Source organism: Perca fluviatilis, chromosome 9 (assembly GCF_010015445.1).
Source record: "Perca fluviatilis chromosome 9, GENO_Pfluv_1.0, whole genome shotgun sequence".
Classification (NCBI taxonomy): domain Eukaryota; kingdom Metazoa; phylum Chordata; class Actinopteri; order Perciformes; family Percidae; genus Perca; species Perca fluviatilis.
The window spans coordinates 2,756,971-2,777,585 of NC_053120.1; the positions used below are offsets into that span (position 1 = coordinate 2,756,971).

A 20,615-nucleotide genomic window follows, 5' to 3' on the forward strand; every position below is an offset into this window, starting at 1 on the left:
TTCAGAAATAACAAATGGTAATCATTCATGTTACAGGATTACATCACCTCAGTTTAATATCTGCTGTCACATCTCTCCCCTGAGGGTTTGTTTCCTACATTTCCCCAGTACCATTCAATAATCCCAGAGAGGACAGTATGTCAACGTCCTACACTGCAAACAAAGTGAGTAAATGGAATAAAACACATCCCTTAACCTTAAGTAAAAGTATTAATCCACACTGTTAAAAGATGTAAAGTAAAGATCCTAAAGATTAAAACTTTCTTCCTGATGTATTAAGACTTTTTCCCAAATATTATGACTTTTTTCATTTTTTTCATTTGGCTTATTGCATTGCTATTATTAGAAAAAATAGATTTAACATAATATAACCATCAGATATCTCACCAAAAACTTGAAAAATTTAAGAGGAATGAAAAAATAACAACTTCATAAAATAACAAATCGTAATCATTGATGTTACAGGATTACATCTTCAAACAAAGTGAGTAAAATGAATAAAACATAACTTAAGTCATATTTTTTAGGGGTATATATATATATATATATATATATATATATATATATATATATATCAATATATCAATATTAGGACTATTTTACTTGAAATATTTACTTTGAGATATAAGTTCCTACATTTCCCAGAATGCTATTCAATAATCCCAGAGGGACACACAGTATGTCAACGTCACACCACCGCAAACAAAGTGAGTAAATTAATAAAACGCATCCCTAACTTTTAAGTAAAAGTATGAATCCCACACTGTTAAAATGTAAAGTAAAAGATCTATATTACAACTTTCTTCCTGAAATATTACGAATTTTTATTTAAAAAATTATTACAAATTTGTTTCTTTGAAATATTACTGACTTTCTTCTTGAAATATTCTGACTTTTTCTTGAAATATTATGACTTTTTTATTTGAAATACTACGACTTGTTTTTACTTGAAATATTATGACTTTTTTATTTGAAATATTACAACTTGTTTTTACTTGAAATATTACGACTTTTTTTCGGAAATATGACTCTTTTTTTTCTTAAAATATTACGACTTTTTTCTTGAAATATTACGACTTTTATTTCTTAAAATATTATGACTTTTTTTTCTTAAAGGAACACGCCGACTTATTGGGACTTTAGCTTATTCACACTAACCCCCAGAATTAGACAAGTCCATACATACCCTTCTCATCTCAGTGCGTGCTGTAACGCTGTCTGATGCCCCCAGCATTAGCTTAGCCTAGCACAGATCCTGCAGGTAACTGGTTCCAACTAGTGCCAACATGTTCCTATTTCCCTTGTTGTGATTTGTATAGTCACAGCATGTAAAATGACAAGGTCAGATAGTATAGCCATCTTTAACCATATACATACTGGGAACTATATTCTCAGAAAGGCGAAGCACTGCTACTCTCCTACTAGGGTGGAGGATATGCTTGCAGCACCTGAGAAGCCAGAGCAGCTTTGCCCCTCTGAGAATATAGTTCCCAGTATGTATACGGTTAGAAGATGGATGTGTGTCTTATGTGACCTTGTTATTTGTACACGCTGTGATTAAGTCCCAATAAGTCGGCGTGTTCCTTTAAAATATTACTATTATATTACTTTTTTCTTGAAATATTAACTTTGAGATCTAAGTGAAGTACTTAATCTCAACAACGGTATTACTGAAGTACAGTACTTGAGTAAATGTACTTAGTTACATTTTGGTGGTTTGTTCTTGGAACAGATGAAGTTAAGCTGGTTGTCATCGTCATCGTCGATCAATTTGACCCAAGTTCCATTTCGGTCCATGGCTCCAGACATGTTGCAGTCGGTCCTCAGGCTGGCTGGGCCCCCAGTTCTTGTAGAACGGACTGTCTTGTCACTGACCCAGAACCAGAAGTCCAGAGTGCAGGTGTAGCGCAGTCCCAGCCACACGTAGCGAGTGGAGGCCATCTTTGCTCTCCCGGACCCAGCGGCTGCTCGTCCAGGTTGGTGATGGAGACAAGGTCGCCATAGCTAGTTCTGCAGTAGTATAACGCTCCCTCCCAGTTCATGCTCTGGTTGATCAGGATCACTGAATCTGTCAGGGGAGAAGGAGAATCAGGGACAGAGCCAATCAGAGGCGGAGTCAGCCAGGGGCAGAGCAAATTAGTGTCGGTGCCAATTAGTGTCGGAGGCAATTAGTGGCTTAGCCAATCATGGGCAGAGATGCAAATGCTCCACTCATGGAGACAAACACAGGACAGTTGAAATAACAGCTGTAACATTTATTTTATATCTAACAAGCAGTTTGTTGTATTTTAGCAGAACTGAGAACAGTTTATTTACAGATGTATATGTACAGTACCGTTAGATAGACCTGCTAAACTCACCGTTGTAGCAGAAGAAGGGTTTGGTTTCATTACAGTGATCGGAGCTCCATTTTCCATCTGACGTAGTCATAGCACATGTCTTCTCAGGGTCTTCTTTCTTAGGTTCATCATCATCCCAGGATCTGAAAGAGAAACTGCTCCCATCTGACCAACTCCAGCAGTTTCTGAGGCCGATCCAGAGTTCTGTATCATTCTGGGGCTGGTTTGAATCATTCTGGCGCTGTCTCTTGAAGTCTTCTAGCTGTTTGACTCCACTGATCAGGTCAGTGTAATTTTCTCTGCAGAATCTCTGAGCCTCTGTCCAGTTCATCCCAGTGTCACTGATATAAAATGTTTTGTCAGATTTCTTGCCTTCTGTGGAACACACAGACAAACTTTGGGGTTTTTATTTAGTCTCATGAAATCCTACATTATTCTTATTTCAATACAATAGTGTGATATCAATTCAGAGACTTTTCCTCCCCCTAAAAAAATCCCCATAAGTGGATCGGTTCCAGCATCATTCTGACCTATATTTATGTTACGTCACGTTCTGCGTCACATGGTAACCTTCAGGAAGTGAAGTCACGTCTTCACAACGTTTACGACGTGTTTAAAACTGCGACCGTTACCGTCTCTGGTTCATATATGAGGATGGAGAACTCTCGTGTGGGTAAGATTAGAGGGGGGGGGGAGGTAGTCAGAACTACTACGGCCACAAGAGGGCGACGCCACTACAAACATAAATATAGGTCAGAATGATGGTGGAACAAACCACTTCTGGGGAGTTTTTAAGGGAGAACAGACTCTATGTCCACATATTCTCAACCGTCATAGCAGATAAATTTATAGGTTTCAGAACCAAGAGTCATCATGCCATTTGTCATCCTTCATCTTCATCCTCACACAGTTCTCCTGATTGTTGAAATTATTTGGCTGTCCTGGAAACCATTTACTCTCATTCTTGTTGAACTCCACCCCTGACAGAGACCTCACACGGTGTTTGGTGTGTTGTTTTGCAGCCCAATCCAGGCCTCCGCTGGATACCGTGGTATCGTGGAGTTAAGGAGTCTCTGCATGTCTGCCTGGTTAGCCACTGTGGCCAGGTCAGTGTGGTTCTTTCTGCAATACTCCTGGGCTTCTTTCCAGGTCTTCTCCTTCCAATGAAGTGGTAGTCATACAGCTGACCCCCAATGGAGGAACACTGACCTGATAACAGAGAAGAAACTGCAGCGATGGAGCTGAGAGCTAGACAAGCATCTGGTCATTAATGGTAACTTTGTTCTGTTTTAAAACCGGACTCTATTTTCCCATGTTGTTGTGTCTAAGTGGCTCATGTTAAAGGACAATTCGAGCAAAATGAACCTAAAAAAACAGATATGCTGGCTCTATACACGCTAAAAAGTCCTGATTATTTACATGGAGTCTGGTGGAGATATGCTGGCTCTATACACGCTAAACGTCCTGATTATTTACATGGAGTCTGGTGGAGATATGCTGGCTCTATACACGCTAAAGTCCGATTATTTACATGGAGTCTGGTGGAGATATGCTGGCTCTATATACGCTAAAAGAACGGTCCTGATTATTTACATGGAGTCTGGTGGAGATATGCTGGCTCTATACAGCTAAAAGTCCTGATTATTTAAAAGGAGTCTGGTGGAGATATGCTGGCTCTATACATGCTAAAAGTCCTGATTATTTACATGGAGTCTGGTGGAGATATGCTGGCTCTATACACGCTAAAAGTCCTGATTATTTAAAAGGAGTCTGGTGGAGATATGCTGGCTCTATACACCGCTAAAGTCCTGATTATTTAAAAGGAGTCTGGTGGAGATATGCTGGCTCTATACACGCTAAAAGTCCTGATTATTTACATGGAGTCTGGTGGAGATATGCTGGCTCTATACATGCTAAAAGTCCTGATTATTTACATGGAGTCTGGTGGAGATATGCTGGCTCTATACACGCTAAAAGTCCTGATTATTTACATGGAGTCTGGTGGAGATATGCTGGCTCTATACACGCTAAAAGTCCTGATTATTTAAAAGGAGTCTGGTGGAGATATGCTGGCTCTATATACGCTAAAAGTCCTGATTATCTACATGGAGTCTGGTGGAGATATGCTGGCTCTATACACACTAAAAGTCCTGATTATTTAAAAGGAGTCTGGTGGAGATATGCTGGCTCTATACACGACTAAAAGTCTTGATTATTTAAAAGGAGTCTGGTGGAGATATGCTGGCTCTATACACGCTAAAAGTCCTGATTATTTAAAAGGAGTCTGGTGGAGATATGCTGGCTCTATACACACTAAAAGTCTTGATTATTTAAAAGGAGTCTGGTGGAGATATGCTGGCTCTATACACGCTAAAAGTCCTGATTATTTAAAAGGAGTCTGGTGGAGATATGCTGGCTCTATACATGCTAAAAGTCCTGATTATTTACATGGAGTCTGGCAACAACAGAACTTTTAGTGGTGGCTAACTGCTGCTGAATATTTGTCCTGTAGGGTTACATTACAGCCACCTAAAAATAACGAAATTACCGTTTAAATCAAACCATATTATTAGTTGAAGTGTGACTTGGAGTTGATGAGGAGTGATCTGTCCAGATGATCCACTTACCCATCACAATCAACACTAACAGACTCCACTGCATCTTCTCCCTGTTAGATGGTAATAAACAGTTATTGTTGGTATGAAATCAGGATTATTTTACACCATTACTCACTGACTTTTGGAAAAGATGTTTCATTTATTAAAGTTACAACACACACACACACACATACACAGAGACACACACTCACACACACACACACAGACACACACACATACAGAGACACACACACAGACACACACACACACACACAGAGACACACACACAGCACACACACACACAGACACACGCCACACACAGAGACACTCACACACAGAGACACACACACACACACACACACAGACACACTCACACACAGAGCACACACACAGACACACACACACACAGACACACACACACACAAGTCAACAGTGTAAAACCCTTGATGAACTGTGACATTTGCATTCAGCGTTTCCTGTTGGACTTTGTGAATTCCTGTTAAAGTAATAATATGAAAAAATTTTAATATGTTGGCGGAGGAATTTAGCCGCGAGGGCGGGGGCGAAACAAACAGAAGAAGAGCCTGTCTTTATGTTTAGGATAAAGTTTATAACCACGTCCATCAGGATGCAAATCAAAGATTTAACTGACTGTGTCTGACAACATTATGGGATGGATCCCTACAGAGATAGACCTTTTAGTTAAAGAGTAAGATCCTTTTAGTTTAACATGAAACAGCCCCGAAATCACCATCACCAAATCCACCAGACTCCATGTAAATAATCAGGACTTTTAGCGTGTATAGAGCCAGCATATCTCCACCAGACTCCATGTAAATAATCAGGACTTTTAGGCGTGTATAGAGCCAGCATATCTCCACCAGACTCCATGTAAATAATCAGGACTTTTAGCGTGTATAGAGCCAGCATATTTCCACCAGACTCCATGTTAATAATCAGGACTTTTAGCGTGTATAGAGCCAGCATATCTCCACCATCCATGTTAATAATCAGGATTTAGCTGGTATAGAGCCAGGATATCTCGACCAGATGCATGTAATAATCAGGACCTTTTTGCGTGTATATAGCCAGCATATGTCCACCAGACTCCATGTAAATAATCAGGACTTTAGCGTGTATAGAGCCAGCATATTCTACACCAGAGTCCATGTAAATAATCAGGACTCTGCTGCCATCACCAAACCCACCTGCTGCATGTCATCCCTCCTTTCAAGTCTAAGCTGTCCAGTCAAATAAAGGCCTAAAAATGCTTTAAAAAAATAAATGTACAGACATACAACTGTTAATACTCAGATATTTGTTAGAGCGTATAGTTTTTTTTAGATGCAGACCTTTGAGTGATGCAAACACTGACACACAGACACATAGACACACACACACAGACACACACACAGACACACTCAATACAGAGAAATAAAGAAAATAAATTTGAAGATGAACTGGAAACTTTATCATTGTATAAATCAGATTTTACATGCAGTATTACGTTGAATACAATCCCTCTTCTGCAAATCCACACAGACATTAAAATGTGAAATCAAACAGCCGAGTTAATAACTTATATAACTTATATAGTTTATAACTTATATAACTTATATAGTTTATAACTTACATCTTGTGAATGTCCACAGCTTCTCTCTGCTCTGATGGTTCTCCCTTTCTGTGCCCACGGAGACTGCTGGCTACACTTTAATGATCCTGGTAATAATTAAACTCTGGCTGTCATTTCGTTGTCGTCATTTGAATATTAAAATATCAACGTGTCACATCTGTATCATTGCCTGGAAACTTCTGTATGAGGTGATGTTATATTTTAGTCAAGATAAGATTAAAAACATACTCGTCCACTAAAAGTTCTGTTGTTGCCGCTGACAGACTTCGGATTATTATTCTAAGTGTCTGACAACATTATGGAAAGGATCCCTACAGAGATAGACCTTTTAGTTAAAGAGTAAGATCCTTTTTTAAACATGAAAATATCCACGAAATTGCGTAAAGATTCCCACCAGACTCCATGTAAATAATCAGTAATTTAAGCATCGTAAAATACACTTCTTTAGACGAGACGACAACAAAAACTATAAAGCCGTTTTAAGTCTGCTCTTTCCACTTTTCCAACCATCACAACTCTAGTTTTGGTTGAAATAAACACATAGTTTAAGATTTACATGTTAAAACATGCTGGCTCAATACACGCTAAAAGTCCGATTATTTGTGGTGGAATACGCCGCTACTAAAAGTCCTGATTATTTACATGGAGTCTGGTGGAGATATGCTGGCTCTATACACGCTAAAAGTCCTGATTATTTACATGGAGTCTGGTGGAGATATGGCGGCTCTATACACGCTAAAAGTCCTGATTATTTACATGGAGTCTGGGGGAAATATGCTGGCCTCTATACACGCTAAAAAGTCCTGATTATTTACATGGAGTCTGGAGGAGATATGCTGGCTCTATACACGCTAAAAGTCCTGATTATTTACATGGAGTCTGGTGGAGATATGCTGGCTCTATACAGCTAAAAGTCCTGATTATTTACATGGAGTCTGGTGTAGTTTGGTGATGGTGATTTCGGGCTGTTTCATGTTAAACTAAAAGGATCTTACTTTTTAACTAAAAGGTCTATCTCTGTAGGGATCCATCCCATAATGTTGTCAGACACTTAGAATTAATAATCTTAGTCTGTCAGCGGCAACAACAGAACTTTTAGTTGTCACTAACTGCTGCTGAATATTTGTCCTGTAGGGTTACATTACAGCCACCTAAAAATAACGAAATTACAGTTTAAATCAAACCATATTCTTAACTGAAGTGTGACTTGGAGTTGATGAGGAGTGATCGTTCAGATGATCCACTTACCCACACAATGAACACTAACAGACCACCACTGCATCTTCAACCCTGTTAGATGGTAATAAACACAGTTATTTTTGGTATGAAAAATCAGGATTATTTTACACCATTACTCACTGACTTTGGAAAGGATGTTGAATTTATTGAAGTTACGACACACACACAGACACACACACACCACAAACACAACACACACACACACACACACACACACACAACACACATACAGAGCAAACAAACAACACACACACACACACACCCCCCACACACACAGACACACACACAGTACACACACACACACACACACACACACAGCACAAAAACACACACACACACAATACACAAAAACAAACAAAAAAAAAAAGACACAACACATACACACACAAACAGAAACACAGACAAACACACAAGACAACAGTGCAAATGTCACAGTGAACTGTGACATTTGCATTTTTAGGTTTCCTGTTGGACTTTGTGACATCATGTTCAAGTAAAAATATGAAAATTATATTAATATGTTGTCGGAGTTGAGTTTAGCCGTGAGAGGGAGGGGTTTTATTTTATTAAGGGTTTATTCCAACCAAACCAGAGTGGTGATTGTTGGAACAGTGGAAAGATGAACCAAGACGGCTTTTGGTAGTTTTATTTAGTTTCTGTCCACTTTGAATGAAGTAATTTTTACAATTATTAAAGTACTGATTATTTACATGAAGTTTGGGGGGGGGTTACATGAAACAAAGCCCCGAAATCACAATAAACCAACCCAAATGGCTCAAAAAATTATCAAAAATAAAAGTACATACATCCAACTGTTAATACTCAGATTTTTGTTAGAGCGTATATTTTTTAGATGGAGATCTTTTGAGTGATACGTAGCTTGAGGATCCCGGATGTATCACAGAAGAAATATTAAATATTGAGAAATAAACAAAAAGAGTTTGAAGGAAAAACTGGAAACCTTATTATTATATAAATCAGATTTTACACGCAGGTATTACGTTGAATACAATCCCTCTTCTGCAAATCCACACAGACATAAAAATGTGAAATCAAACAGCCGAGTTAATAACTTATATAGTTTATAACTTATATAACTTATATAGTTTATAACTTATATAGTTTATAACTTATATAACTTATATAGTTTATATCTTACATCTTGTGAATGTCCACAGCTTCTCTCTGCGCGTGCTGCTTACTCCTTTTCTGTGCCTGAATGAGACTGCTCTCAACACTTTATTAATCCTGTTAATAATTAAACTCTGGCTGTTATTTGAATATTCTTACTCACCCAGTAAGACGCGCCCCCATGTAGGCTGAGGTCCCTTTGCGCGGTGCGGAAGGGTCGAATTCCGACCTGCGCTTGCCCTTTGCCCCCATCTCTCCCCTTTCATGTATATCCACTGTCACTACTTAATACAGGGAAAAGCCCCCCAAAAGATAATCTTTAAAAAACATATATGTATATATCTGTCTTCAGCCGTCGACCATGTTGCAACTTTTTGATTTTCTAGGTCAAATTTCTTTTTTTATTACGGTCATTGTTTTTTCACACTTAATTTTAGCCTTTTTTCGACATTTTTCTCACATATTTTTCCTACATTTTTCAATATTCTATTATCAATCTTTCTTTACATGCTATAAAATTGAATTCAGTTTTTTCCAATTGCTAAAACACAATTTTGCAAACTAGGCTGGTTTTATCACAAATACTTTACACAATTCACAAAACCACCCACCCAAACTGCAAAAACCCTCATATATCCTGCAAATGAAAGCACTGCGACCAAAACTACATATAACATTATCAAAATCAAACTTTTGCACCACATGGCACACTCTCTTCATTCATATTTACCAGATTTTGGTCTAACCAACTACACATGTTGGGAAAATGAAAAGCACCCTCATCTTTAGTGTGCTTTGTCATAATGCTAAAATATTTGAAATTGTAGGAAATTCTTCAGATTGTTCACAAAACAAGAAAATTGCAGAAAAAATAGAAAAAAGAGGCATCATAGTGCTAACTCCTGATTAAAGGGTAACAATGAACCATTGATGTTTTTAGCCAGGTGGCCCATATATTGGCCAATTAGCTCATGTAGTGTCATTTTGAATGGCAGTGTTTTGAAATGAGTTGCTACAAAGCTAATTAAGACGATCAGCTCCACACAACTCTCTCTGGATTTCTCAGTATGACTATCAGAAGAAATCAACAAAAACCATCTAACACTGTTCTGTTCTGTTTGCACACACATGCATGCATACACACACACACAGAAACACATACAAACAACACACACACAGTCACACACACACAAACCACTCCCCCCCCCCCCCCCCCCCACACACCCCACACACACACACACACCCACCACACACACACACAAAGTTCATGTCAGTTTATGTTGTCATATTGCCACCTGTGTATGTGAACCACCAATGTTCGCACAGACATGCATGCATGCACACACAAAAACACACACACCCACACACGTTGTAGATGTTAATGTTCTAATAAGGTTCTTTTTACAATAAATGTTCTATTAAAAATACGTTTTGTCATTTTTATTGGTATTTATGTTAAAATAAAGGCAGTTAAAACTGTCTGGTCAAATTTGACCGTGAACAGTAAATTAAGGGGGGCAGCAAAGAACAGTGTTTGAAGGTTAAAAAAGCGGCAAAAATGTCAGAAAAGGCAACAAAAACATTTAAAATGTGACAAAAAACATTCCAGAAAAGCATCAAAACCTTAAAAAGGAACAAAGACTTCAGAAGGAAAGCCCAATTCAGATTTTTGGGTGGGTAACCTCCCCAACCCCCATAAATTACACCTATGCATAATGGCATCTCCAATTAATAAATAAATTAATCTTTTTGGCAGTTTCTTCAGCCCCGACAAAACTTAGCAAACCGGGGGTGCGTTGAAGACCCTGTTGTGTGAGCAGTGCCTTTTTATTACCATAAGGTTAAAGACATCTTCGCTGATTGGCTATCACCTGGGACACAGCCAATAAAACGAGAGAAAGCATAACTCAAAGCTGTTTCACACCGTTTAAGAGGAAACATGTTATTCAACCTTTGTTTGTGTGTGTGTGTTTTTTTTTGTGTGTTTGTGTGTGTGTGTGTTTTTTTTTTTTTTTTTTTGTGTGTGTGTGTGTGTGTGTGTGTGTGTGTGTGTGTGTGTGTGTGTGTGTGTGTGTGTGTGTGCACCATAGTACAGGGTTACACCGTTTAGAGACTGACGTGCTCCAGTGTTTCCCTGTCTGTCTGTGGTGAGTTCACTTGTCTGTAAAAAGCAGGGACATTTGCCTACTATGTGTAAAGTTATAGTTGAACAGGTGAAGATCTCATGTCTGTAGCCTGCCTGTAGGAGCCACATACTGTATGTTGTTTATGGTCTCATTTATATTATTTATTGATTATTATTTGTTTATTGTGGGGCGGGGTTTTCATCGCAGTTTGAGAGGAAGTGATAACATATGTGTTTGCTTCACCTGTTCTGTTCACCTGTTGGGTTTTTGGGCTTTGACAGAGAGGGTGAGCCTGGGAAAGAACACTTTCTGTTTATCGCTGCACTAACACACTTACTTAGACTCACTCAAGTAACTTTACATTTGGTCACGCAGTACTATTATTTGTATTTTACGTTTGGAGGATTAAATCATTGCAATACAATGTGAATGTGTGTTTATGCATCTCTCAGTGTTCAGTCCCTCACGGCAGCACTTTGTTGTACTGCTTACAGCCGCAACACTGCCGGTTACTAACAGGCTCGGTAGTGATCGACACGTGCTGCAGGTCCGGTGTTTGTAGCCGTGCTCGGACAGAGAAGATTCGGCTAAAATAAATCAGTGATGGTGTTTCTGCCATGATGTGATAACAGGACTTTGGGTTAGTAAAAAAAAAAGAGGACCACTCTGTGGTTCAACAGTTTATTTAGACTCAGAGAAAACTATTCTTTTGTTACATAAAATTCAAGAAAAATTGTGATCATCAGAATCAGATTTTACAAAATATAACCATCAGATAATCACCAGAACTTGACACTTTAAGAGAAAGAAAAAATAACAAAAACTTCAGAAAATAACAAATGGTAATCATTCGTGTTACAGGATTACATCCTCAGTTTAGTATCTGCTGTCACATCTCCCCCAAAGTTTGTTTCCTACATTTCCCAGAATGCCATTCAATAATCCCAGAGGACACACAGTATGTCAACGTCACACCACTGCAAACAAAGTGAGTAAATTAATAAAACACTTCCTTAACTAAAAGTATTAATCCCACACTGTTAAAATGTAAAGTAAAAGACCTATATTACTACTTTCTTCCTGAAATATTAAAACTTTTTGACCTGAAATATTATATTCTTCTTACATATTATGACTTTTTTACTTGAAATATAACGATTTTCTTAAATTATGACTTTTTCCCCCCAAATATGAGATTTTAACTTGAAATATTAAGTATTTTTTCCCAAAATATTACGACTTTTCTTCTTGAAATATATACTTTGAGATATAAGTAATAAGTAATAATCTGTTTTCACTTCCCCAGGTTTGTTTCCTACATTTCCCAGAATGCCATTCAATAATCCCAGAGGACACACAGTATGTCAACGTCACACCACTGCAAACAAAGTGAGTAAATGAATAAAACACATCCTTAACTTAAGTAAAAGTATTAATCCCACACTGTCAAAACATCTATATTACAACTTTCTATCTTCTATCTTCCTGAAATATTATGACTTTTCTTCTTAAAATGTTACGACTTTTGACTTGAAATATTTTACGACATTTTTACTTGAAATGTTATGATTTTTTTTACTTTAAATATTACGACTTATTTCCCAAAATATTAAGACTTTTTTGCATGAAAAATTAGGAAAATTTCTCCCCAAATATTACGACTGTTTTCCCAAAATATTACGACATTTTTTACTTTAAATATCAGTAGGCTACGTTTTATCTTGAAATATTATGACTTTTTTTTTTCTTGAAATATTTAATTTGAGATACTAGTTCCTACATTTCCCAGGATACCATTCAATAATCCCAGAGGACTCACAGTTTGTCAACGTCACACCACTGCAAACAAAGTGAGTAAATGAACAAAACACATCCTTAACTTAAAAAAAGTATTAATCCCACACTGTTAAATTGTAAAGTAAAATAAAAATAAAAGTAAAAGATTTATATTACCACTTTCTTCCTGAAAATAAATATTATGACTTTTTTCTTGAAATATTACGACTTTTTCACTTGAAATATTACGACTTTTTCACTTGAAATATTATGACTTTTTACTTGAAATATTATTAAAAAATTCGGAATATTACGACTTATTTACTATAATATTACGATATTTTTTCTTTAAATATTTATTTTTGATAATATTTACTTCATATTCTAAGTATGCCATTCAATAATCCCAGAGGACACACAGTATGTCAACGTCACACCACTGCAAACAAAGTGAGTAAATGAATAAAACACATCCTTAACTTAACTAAAAGTATTTATCCCACACTGTTAAAATGTAAAGTAAAACATTTATAGTACCAGTTTCTTTTTGAAATATTATGATTTTCCTTTTAAAATATTACGACTTTTTTACCTAACCTTCCTGTTATCCTTGGGGTCAATTTGACCCCATTCAATGTTTAACATCTCTAAAAAAGTGCTTGACATAATTTTTTTTGCTTCATATTGAATTACTTTTCCTAATTTAATGGGGACAACTGGGTAAACATAAAATTAACATGAAGATATATTTTCAATGTCCTGTATGCATTTTGTATGCATCGGTGTTCCTTGGGGTTAATTTGACCCCAGGCTGTTTTAGTTGTATAAAACATAGAAAATATGAACATTTTACACAAATTTGCTGAGATTGTTTTGGCTGATATTGAGGTCACTTTCACATGCAGGTTGTTGCAATTTCACAATCTTCAATTCCCCTTCCTCCACCCCACACAGGCACCCTTCCTCTGTGAGGGAGGGAAAAAATTGTTCCCGCACTCTGAGAGAGGGAAAATGTTGTTCCCGCACTCTGAGGGAGGGAAAATATGGTTCTTGCACTCTGAGGGAGGTGAAATATGGTTCTTGCACTCTGAGAGAGGGAAAAAATTGTTCCCGCACTCTGAGAGAGGGAAAATGTTGTTTCCCGCACTCTGAGGGAGGGAAAATATGGTTCTTGCACTCTGAGGGAGGTAAAATATGGTTCTTGCACTCTGAGGGAGGGACAATATGGTTCTTGCACTCTGAGGGAGGTAAAATATGGTTCTCGCACTCTGAGGGAGGGACAATATGGTTCTTGCACTCTGAGGGAGGGAAAATATGGTTCTTGCACTCTGAGGGAGGGACAATATGGTTCTTGCACTCTGAGGGAGGGAAAATATGGTTCTCGCACTCTGGGGGAGGGACAATATGGTTCTTGCACTCTGAGGGAGGGAAAATATGGTTCTCGCAGGGATGGTTTGCATCACATGATACACAGGAGGGGCAAACATATAAAAGCTCACACGCAGGCACCTGCGGCTTTCTAAACCATTTATCTTGGTGCGCGATGTGCTATCTCTGTACACTCACTTTCACTTTCACTTGTCAACATTTTCCAGTTGCCAGTTTAGGCTATCAACATAAAAATTTGGTACAAGATTTTTAATTACCAACATTTTCTGGAGGTTTCAAATCCTGGTGTCAAATTGATAACAGATGTTAGTAAATTTGAGGGTAACTGGAGGGAATATTAGGAATTTGTTAATTGAAATATTACGACTTTTTACGTGAAATATTACGACTTTTTACGTGAAATATTACGACTTTTTTCCCAAAATATTACTTTTTTTCTTAAAATATTAACTTTGAGATTTAAGTAAAGTACGTCATCTCAACAGCATTATTAATTAAGTACAGTATTTGAGTAAATGTACTTAGTTACATTCTGCTGGTTTTTACTTGGAACAGATGAAATTAAGCTGTTTGTCATCATCGATCAGTTTGACCCAAGTTCCATTTCGGGCCATGGCTCCAGACATGTTGCAGTCGTTCCCAGACTGGGGGAGGGCCCAGTTCTTGTAGGGACCGTCTCGTCACTGACCCAGAACCAGAAGTCCAGAGTGCAGGTGTAGCGCAGTCCCAGCCACACGTAGTGAGTGGAGGCCATCTTGGCTCTCTCCTGGACCCAGCGCTGCTCGTCCAGGTTGGTTATGGAGACAAGGTCGCCATAGTGATCTCTGCAGTAGTATAACGCATCCTCCCAAATCATGCTCTGGTTGATCAGGATCACTGAATCTGTCAGGGGAGAAGGTGAGTCAGTCAGGGGAAAAGTCAGTCAGGGGCAGAGACCCAAATGCTCCACCCGTGGAGACAAACACAGGACAGTTTAAATAACAGCTGTAACATTTGTTTTAAATCTAACAGGCAGTTTGTTGTATTTTAGCAGAACTGAGAACACTTTATCTGTTTATTTATCACGAGTTATATCATTATAACAATATTCAACAACGATGAACCTCATACCATAATTCTTATTATAAACTAATAAATAAAGTGAATCATTACACAAATGTAGATGTACAGTACCGTTAGGTAAACCTTCTGCTAAACTCACCATCGTAGCAGAAGAAGGGTTTGGTTTTATCACAGTCATCAGAGCTCCAATTTCCATTTAAGTTAATCATAGCACATTTCTTCTTAGGGTCTTTATCTTCAACTTTATCCCAGGATCTGAAGGAGAAACTGCTCCCATCTGACCAACTCCAGTCAGAGTGTCTGAACAGGCCGATCCAGAAAGGGCAGGGTTCATTAGGCTGGCACTGTTTTGCATAATCTGGGTGTTGTCTATTGAAGTCTTGTAGCTGTTGGACTCCACTGATCAGGTCAGTGTAATTTTTTCTGCAGAACCTCTGAGCCTCTGTCCAGTTCATCGTCGTATTATCGTCACTGATATAAAATGTTTGGCCGGATTTATTATGTGCTGTGGAACACACAGATAAACTTGTTTGTTTTTATTCAGTCTCATGAAATCCTACATTATTCTTATTTCAAAACAATAATGTGATATCAATTCAGAGTTTGTCCTCCCCTGAAAAACTCCCCCATAAGTGGTTTATTCCAGAATCAATGTTGACCTATGTTCATGTTTGTAGTGGCGGCGCCCTCTAGTGACCGTAGTAGTTCTGACGGGAGCAAAGCAGGAAGTAAGTTGAGGAAGTAGAAGAGCGCCAAATCTCCTAGTAGCGAAATTACAAATCCTACTATGGTCCTGCCCTACAAAGTAGCTTGATTGGTTAAGTTTAGGATAGCCGATTGGTCAGGAAATATGACCTGAGCTAATGGGGTTATATTACCTTGCGTTAGCATGGACACCTGGCAAATAGTAGTGATTGAAAACTCTCCTGTGGGTCAGATTAGGGGTGAGGGGGGACAAAAGTCAGAACTACTACGGCCACTACTACGAGTTTTTTAGAGGAGAAAGGACTCTATGCGCCACATATTCTCACCGTGATAGCAGATAAATTTATTGGCTGTAGAACAAGACTCGTCATCCCATTTTTCCTGATTCATCCTCACACAGAGCTCTTCATCGCCTTTATTATCCGGCTGTCCTGTAGACCATTTACTCTCACTCTCGTTGAACTCCACCCCTGGCAGAGACCAGCGCCACACGCGGTTTGTTGTTTCGTTTTGCAGCCCAATCCAGGCTCCGCCTGGATACTGTGCAGTCGTGGAGTTAAGGAGTCTCTTCATGTCTGTCTGGTTAGACACTGTGGCCAGGTCAGTGTGGTTCTTTCTGCAATACTCCTGGGCTTCTTCCCAGGTCTTATTCTCTCCAATGAATAGGTAGTCATACAGCTGACCCCCAATGGAGGAACACTGACCTGATAACAGAGAAGAAAATGAAAGAAATTTTGTTTTGTTTTTAAACCTGGACTCTATTTTCCCATGTTTTTGTGTCTAAGTGACTGATGTTAAAGAGTAAGTTAGTTAGTTAGTTTAACATGAAACAGCCCCAAAATCACCATCACCAAACCCACCAGACTTAATTTGTTAACATGCTAACATGGTACCATATGCTATAATTTTAACTAAAATGTTTTGATGCAAATGTTGGCAAAATGTGGTCCAGTAACAGAAAGAAAATAAAAAAGATCCGCCAAAGCCACCAGACTCCATGTAAAAACTAATTTATGCATCATTAAACACACTTCATTCAAAGTGGACAGAAACTAAATAAAACTATCAAAGTCCATCTTGGTTCATCGTTCCACTGTTCCAACAATCACCACTCTGGTTTGGTTGAAATTAAACCTTAATTCACCCATTTACATGTGGAGATATGCTGGCTCTATACACGCTAAAAGTCCTGATTATTTACATGGAGTCTGGTGGAGATATGCTGGCTCTATACACACTAAAAGTCCTGATTATTTACATGGAGTCTGGTGGAGATATGCTGGCTCTATACACGCTAAAAGTCCTGATTATTTACATGGAGTCTGGTGGAGATATGCTGGCTCTATACACGCTAAAAGTCCTGATTATTTACATGGAGTCTGGTGGAGATATGCTGGCTCTATACACGCTAAAAGTCCTGATTATTTACATGGAGTCTGGTGGGGATATGCTGGCTCTATACATGCTAAAAGTCCTGATTATTTACATGGAGTCTGGTGGAGATATGCTGGCTCTATACACGCTAAAAGTCCTGATTATTTACATGGAGTCTGGTGGAGATATGCTAGCTCTATACACGCTAAAAGTCCTGATTATTTACATGGAGTCTGGTGGAGATATGCTGGCTCTATACACACTAAAAGTCCTGATTATTTACATGGAGTCTGGTGGAGATATGCTAGCTCTATACACACTAAAAGTCCTGATTATTTACATGGAGTCTGGTGGAGATATGCTGGCTCTATACACGCTAAAAGTCCTGATTATTTACATGGAGTCTGGTGGAGATATGCTGGCTCTATACACGCTAAAAGTCCTGATTATTTACATGGAGTCTGGTGGAGTTTGGTGATGGTGATTTCAGGGCTGTTTCATGTTAAACTAAAAAGGATCTTACACTTAGAATATTAATCTGAGTCTGTCAGCCACTTAGACACAGGAAAATCCAGGTTGGAAAAAAAACTAAATTACCGTTTAAATCAAACCATATTCTTAATTGAAGTGTGACTTGGAGTTGATGAGGAGTGAGCTGTCCAGATGATCCACTTACCCATCACAATGAACACAAACAGACTCCACTGCATCTTCACCCTGTTAGATGGTAATAAACTGTTATTTTTGGTATGAAGTCCGGATTATATATGTATATATATATATATATATATATATATATATATATATATATATATATATATATATATATATGTGTATATATATGTGTATGTATGTATGTATATGTTGCACTTACTGAAGTTAACAGAGACACACACACACACAGACAGAGACACACAGTCATACACAGACACACACACACACACACACACACACACAAGTCAACAGTGTAACACCTTGATGAACTGTGACATTTGCATTTTTAGGTTTCCTGTTGGACTTTGTGAATTCATGTTAAAGTAAATAATATGAAAATTATATTAATATGTTGGCGGATATGAGTTTAGCCATCAGAAGAGGGGGGGGGGCAAAACAAACAGAAGAACAGGCTGTCTTTACGTTTAGGGATAAAGTTTATAACCCAGTTTCTCAGGATGCAAATCAAAGATTTAACTGACGTTGTCTGACAACATTATGGGATGGATCCCTACAGAGATAGACCTTTTAGTTAAAGAGTAAGATCCTTTTAGTTTAACATGAAACAGCCCCAAAATCACCATCACCAAACTCCACCAGACTCCATGTAAATAATCAGGACTTTTAGCGTGTATAGAGCCAGCATATCTCCACCAGACTCCATGTAAATAATCAGGACTTTTAGCGTGTATAGAGCCAGCATATCTCCACGTGTAAATTGGTGAATTAAGGGTTTATTTAAACCAAACCAGAGTGGTGATTGTTGGAACAGTGGAAAGATGAACCAAGATGGCTTTTGATAGTTTTATTTAGTTTCTGTCCACTTTGAATGAATTGTATTTTACGACGCTAAAATTACTGATTATTTACATGGAGTCTGGTGGGTTTAACATGAAACATGTCATCGCCCCACACCCCCTTCTCTCTCCCCTTTCAAGTCTAAGCTGTCCTTTCAAATAAAGGCCTAAAAATGCCTCAACATTTTTTTTACAGACATACAATTGTTAATACTCAGATATTTGTTAGAGCATATAGCTTTTTAGATGCAGACCTTTGAGTGATATGTTTGAGTACCCCGGATGCATCACAGAAGATAACTTAAATATTGAGAAATAAACAAACACAGTTTCAAGGAACACTGGAAACCTTATCATTAAATAAATTAGATTTTACATGCAGTATTACGTTGAGTACAATCCCTCTTCTGCAAATCCACACAAACATTCAAATGTGACATCAAACAGGCGAGTTTATAACTTATATAGTTTATAACTTATATAACTTATATAGTTTATAACTTACATCTTGTGAATGTCCACAGCTTCACTCTGCTCTGATGGTTCTCCCTTTCTGTGCCCACGGAGACTACTCTCAACGCTTTATTGATCCTGTTAATAATTAAACTCTGGCTGTCACCGCGTTGTAATCATTTGAATATTAAAATATCAACGTGTCACGTTTTTATCTCTGTCTGGATACTTCTGTGTGAGGTGATGCTATATTTTAGTCAAGATAAGATTAAAAAACATACACGTCCACTAAAAGTTCTCTTGTTGCAGCTGACAGACTAAGATTATTATTCTAAGTGTCTGACAACATTATGGGATCGATCCCTACAGAGATAGACCTTTTAGTTAAAGAGTAATATCCTTTTTTTAAGCATGAAAATATCTGCGAAATTGCGTTCGCTAAACCCACCAGTCATTTTAGCATTGTAAAACACACTTCATTCAAAGTGGACAGAAACAAAATACAACTATGAAAAGCTGTTTTTGGGTCGTCTTTCCACTTTTACCAACCATCACAACTCTAGTTTTGGTTGAAATAAACACATAGTTTACAGATTTACATATAATGAAATATGTTGGCTCTATACATGCTAAAAGTGGTGTTTTTTTAAATGGAGTCTGGTGGGTTTAGCGCTAGCGACTTCAGAGCTGTTACTGGTTAAACAGAAATGTCTCAAAGAGGTTTTTAAAGGTCTATCTCTGTAGGGATCCATCCCATAATGAAATCAGACACTTTGAATAATAATCTGAGCCTGTCCTTTAGTGGACGCTAACTGATGGTGAACATTTGCCCGGTTACATTACAGCTGGTCTGTGGCTCCCGGTTATAGCGATCCTGATCAATACTGGACGATGTTCAAAGACTGTTGTTCCCATCAGTCACTCAGACACAGAAACATGGGAGAATAGCGTCTACGTTAAAAAAAAAGGTAGTTACCCTTTAAGACCTTGTTATTAAATGAAATGAGTCAAACTCTGTCGTTATTAAATGTGAATGTAAGCCTATTGTCTTTCCGTTTGTTGCTGTTGTGTCTATTCTACGTATGTTGTTGTAGATGAACTTCTCCACAATAAAGAATTATAACATTGTCACTGTTTCTGAGTTTTTCTCGCTGTTGCTGACCATAAATCGCTGGTTGTCTGTGTGACATCATTATCATCATCTCTGTCCTTCTCTTGCTGTCTGTCAGCTGATCACTTTATTCGCCTTCTTCTAAAATATCAGAAACATTAAAGGATAA

General features: G+C 38.0%; 1 protein-coding gene across 1 annotated transcript in view; it reads right to left on the reverse strand.

The window, feature by feature from the left end:
- The window catches only part of LOC120565591 (macrophage mannose receptor 1-like), a 25,236-nt gene extending 5,802 nt beyond the window's left edge, over positions 1-19,434 (reverse strand). Inside the window, exons 1-2 of the mRNA XM_039811494.1 lie at positions 19,388-19,434; positions 18,048-18,088 (exon numbers count right to left, since the gene is read on the reverse strand). Coding sequence (XP_039667428.1) covers positions 18,048-18,088; positions 19,388-19,389 — 43 coding nt within the window. The 5' untranslated portion in view covers positions 19,390-19,434. The remainder of the gene's footprint in view (positions 1-18,047; positions 18,089-19,387) is intronic.
- Between the last annotated feature and the right edge of the window lie 1,181 nt (positions 19,435-20,615).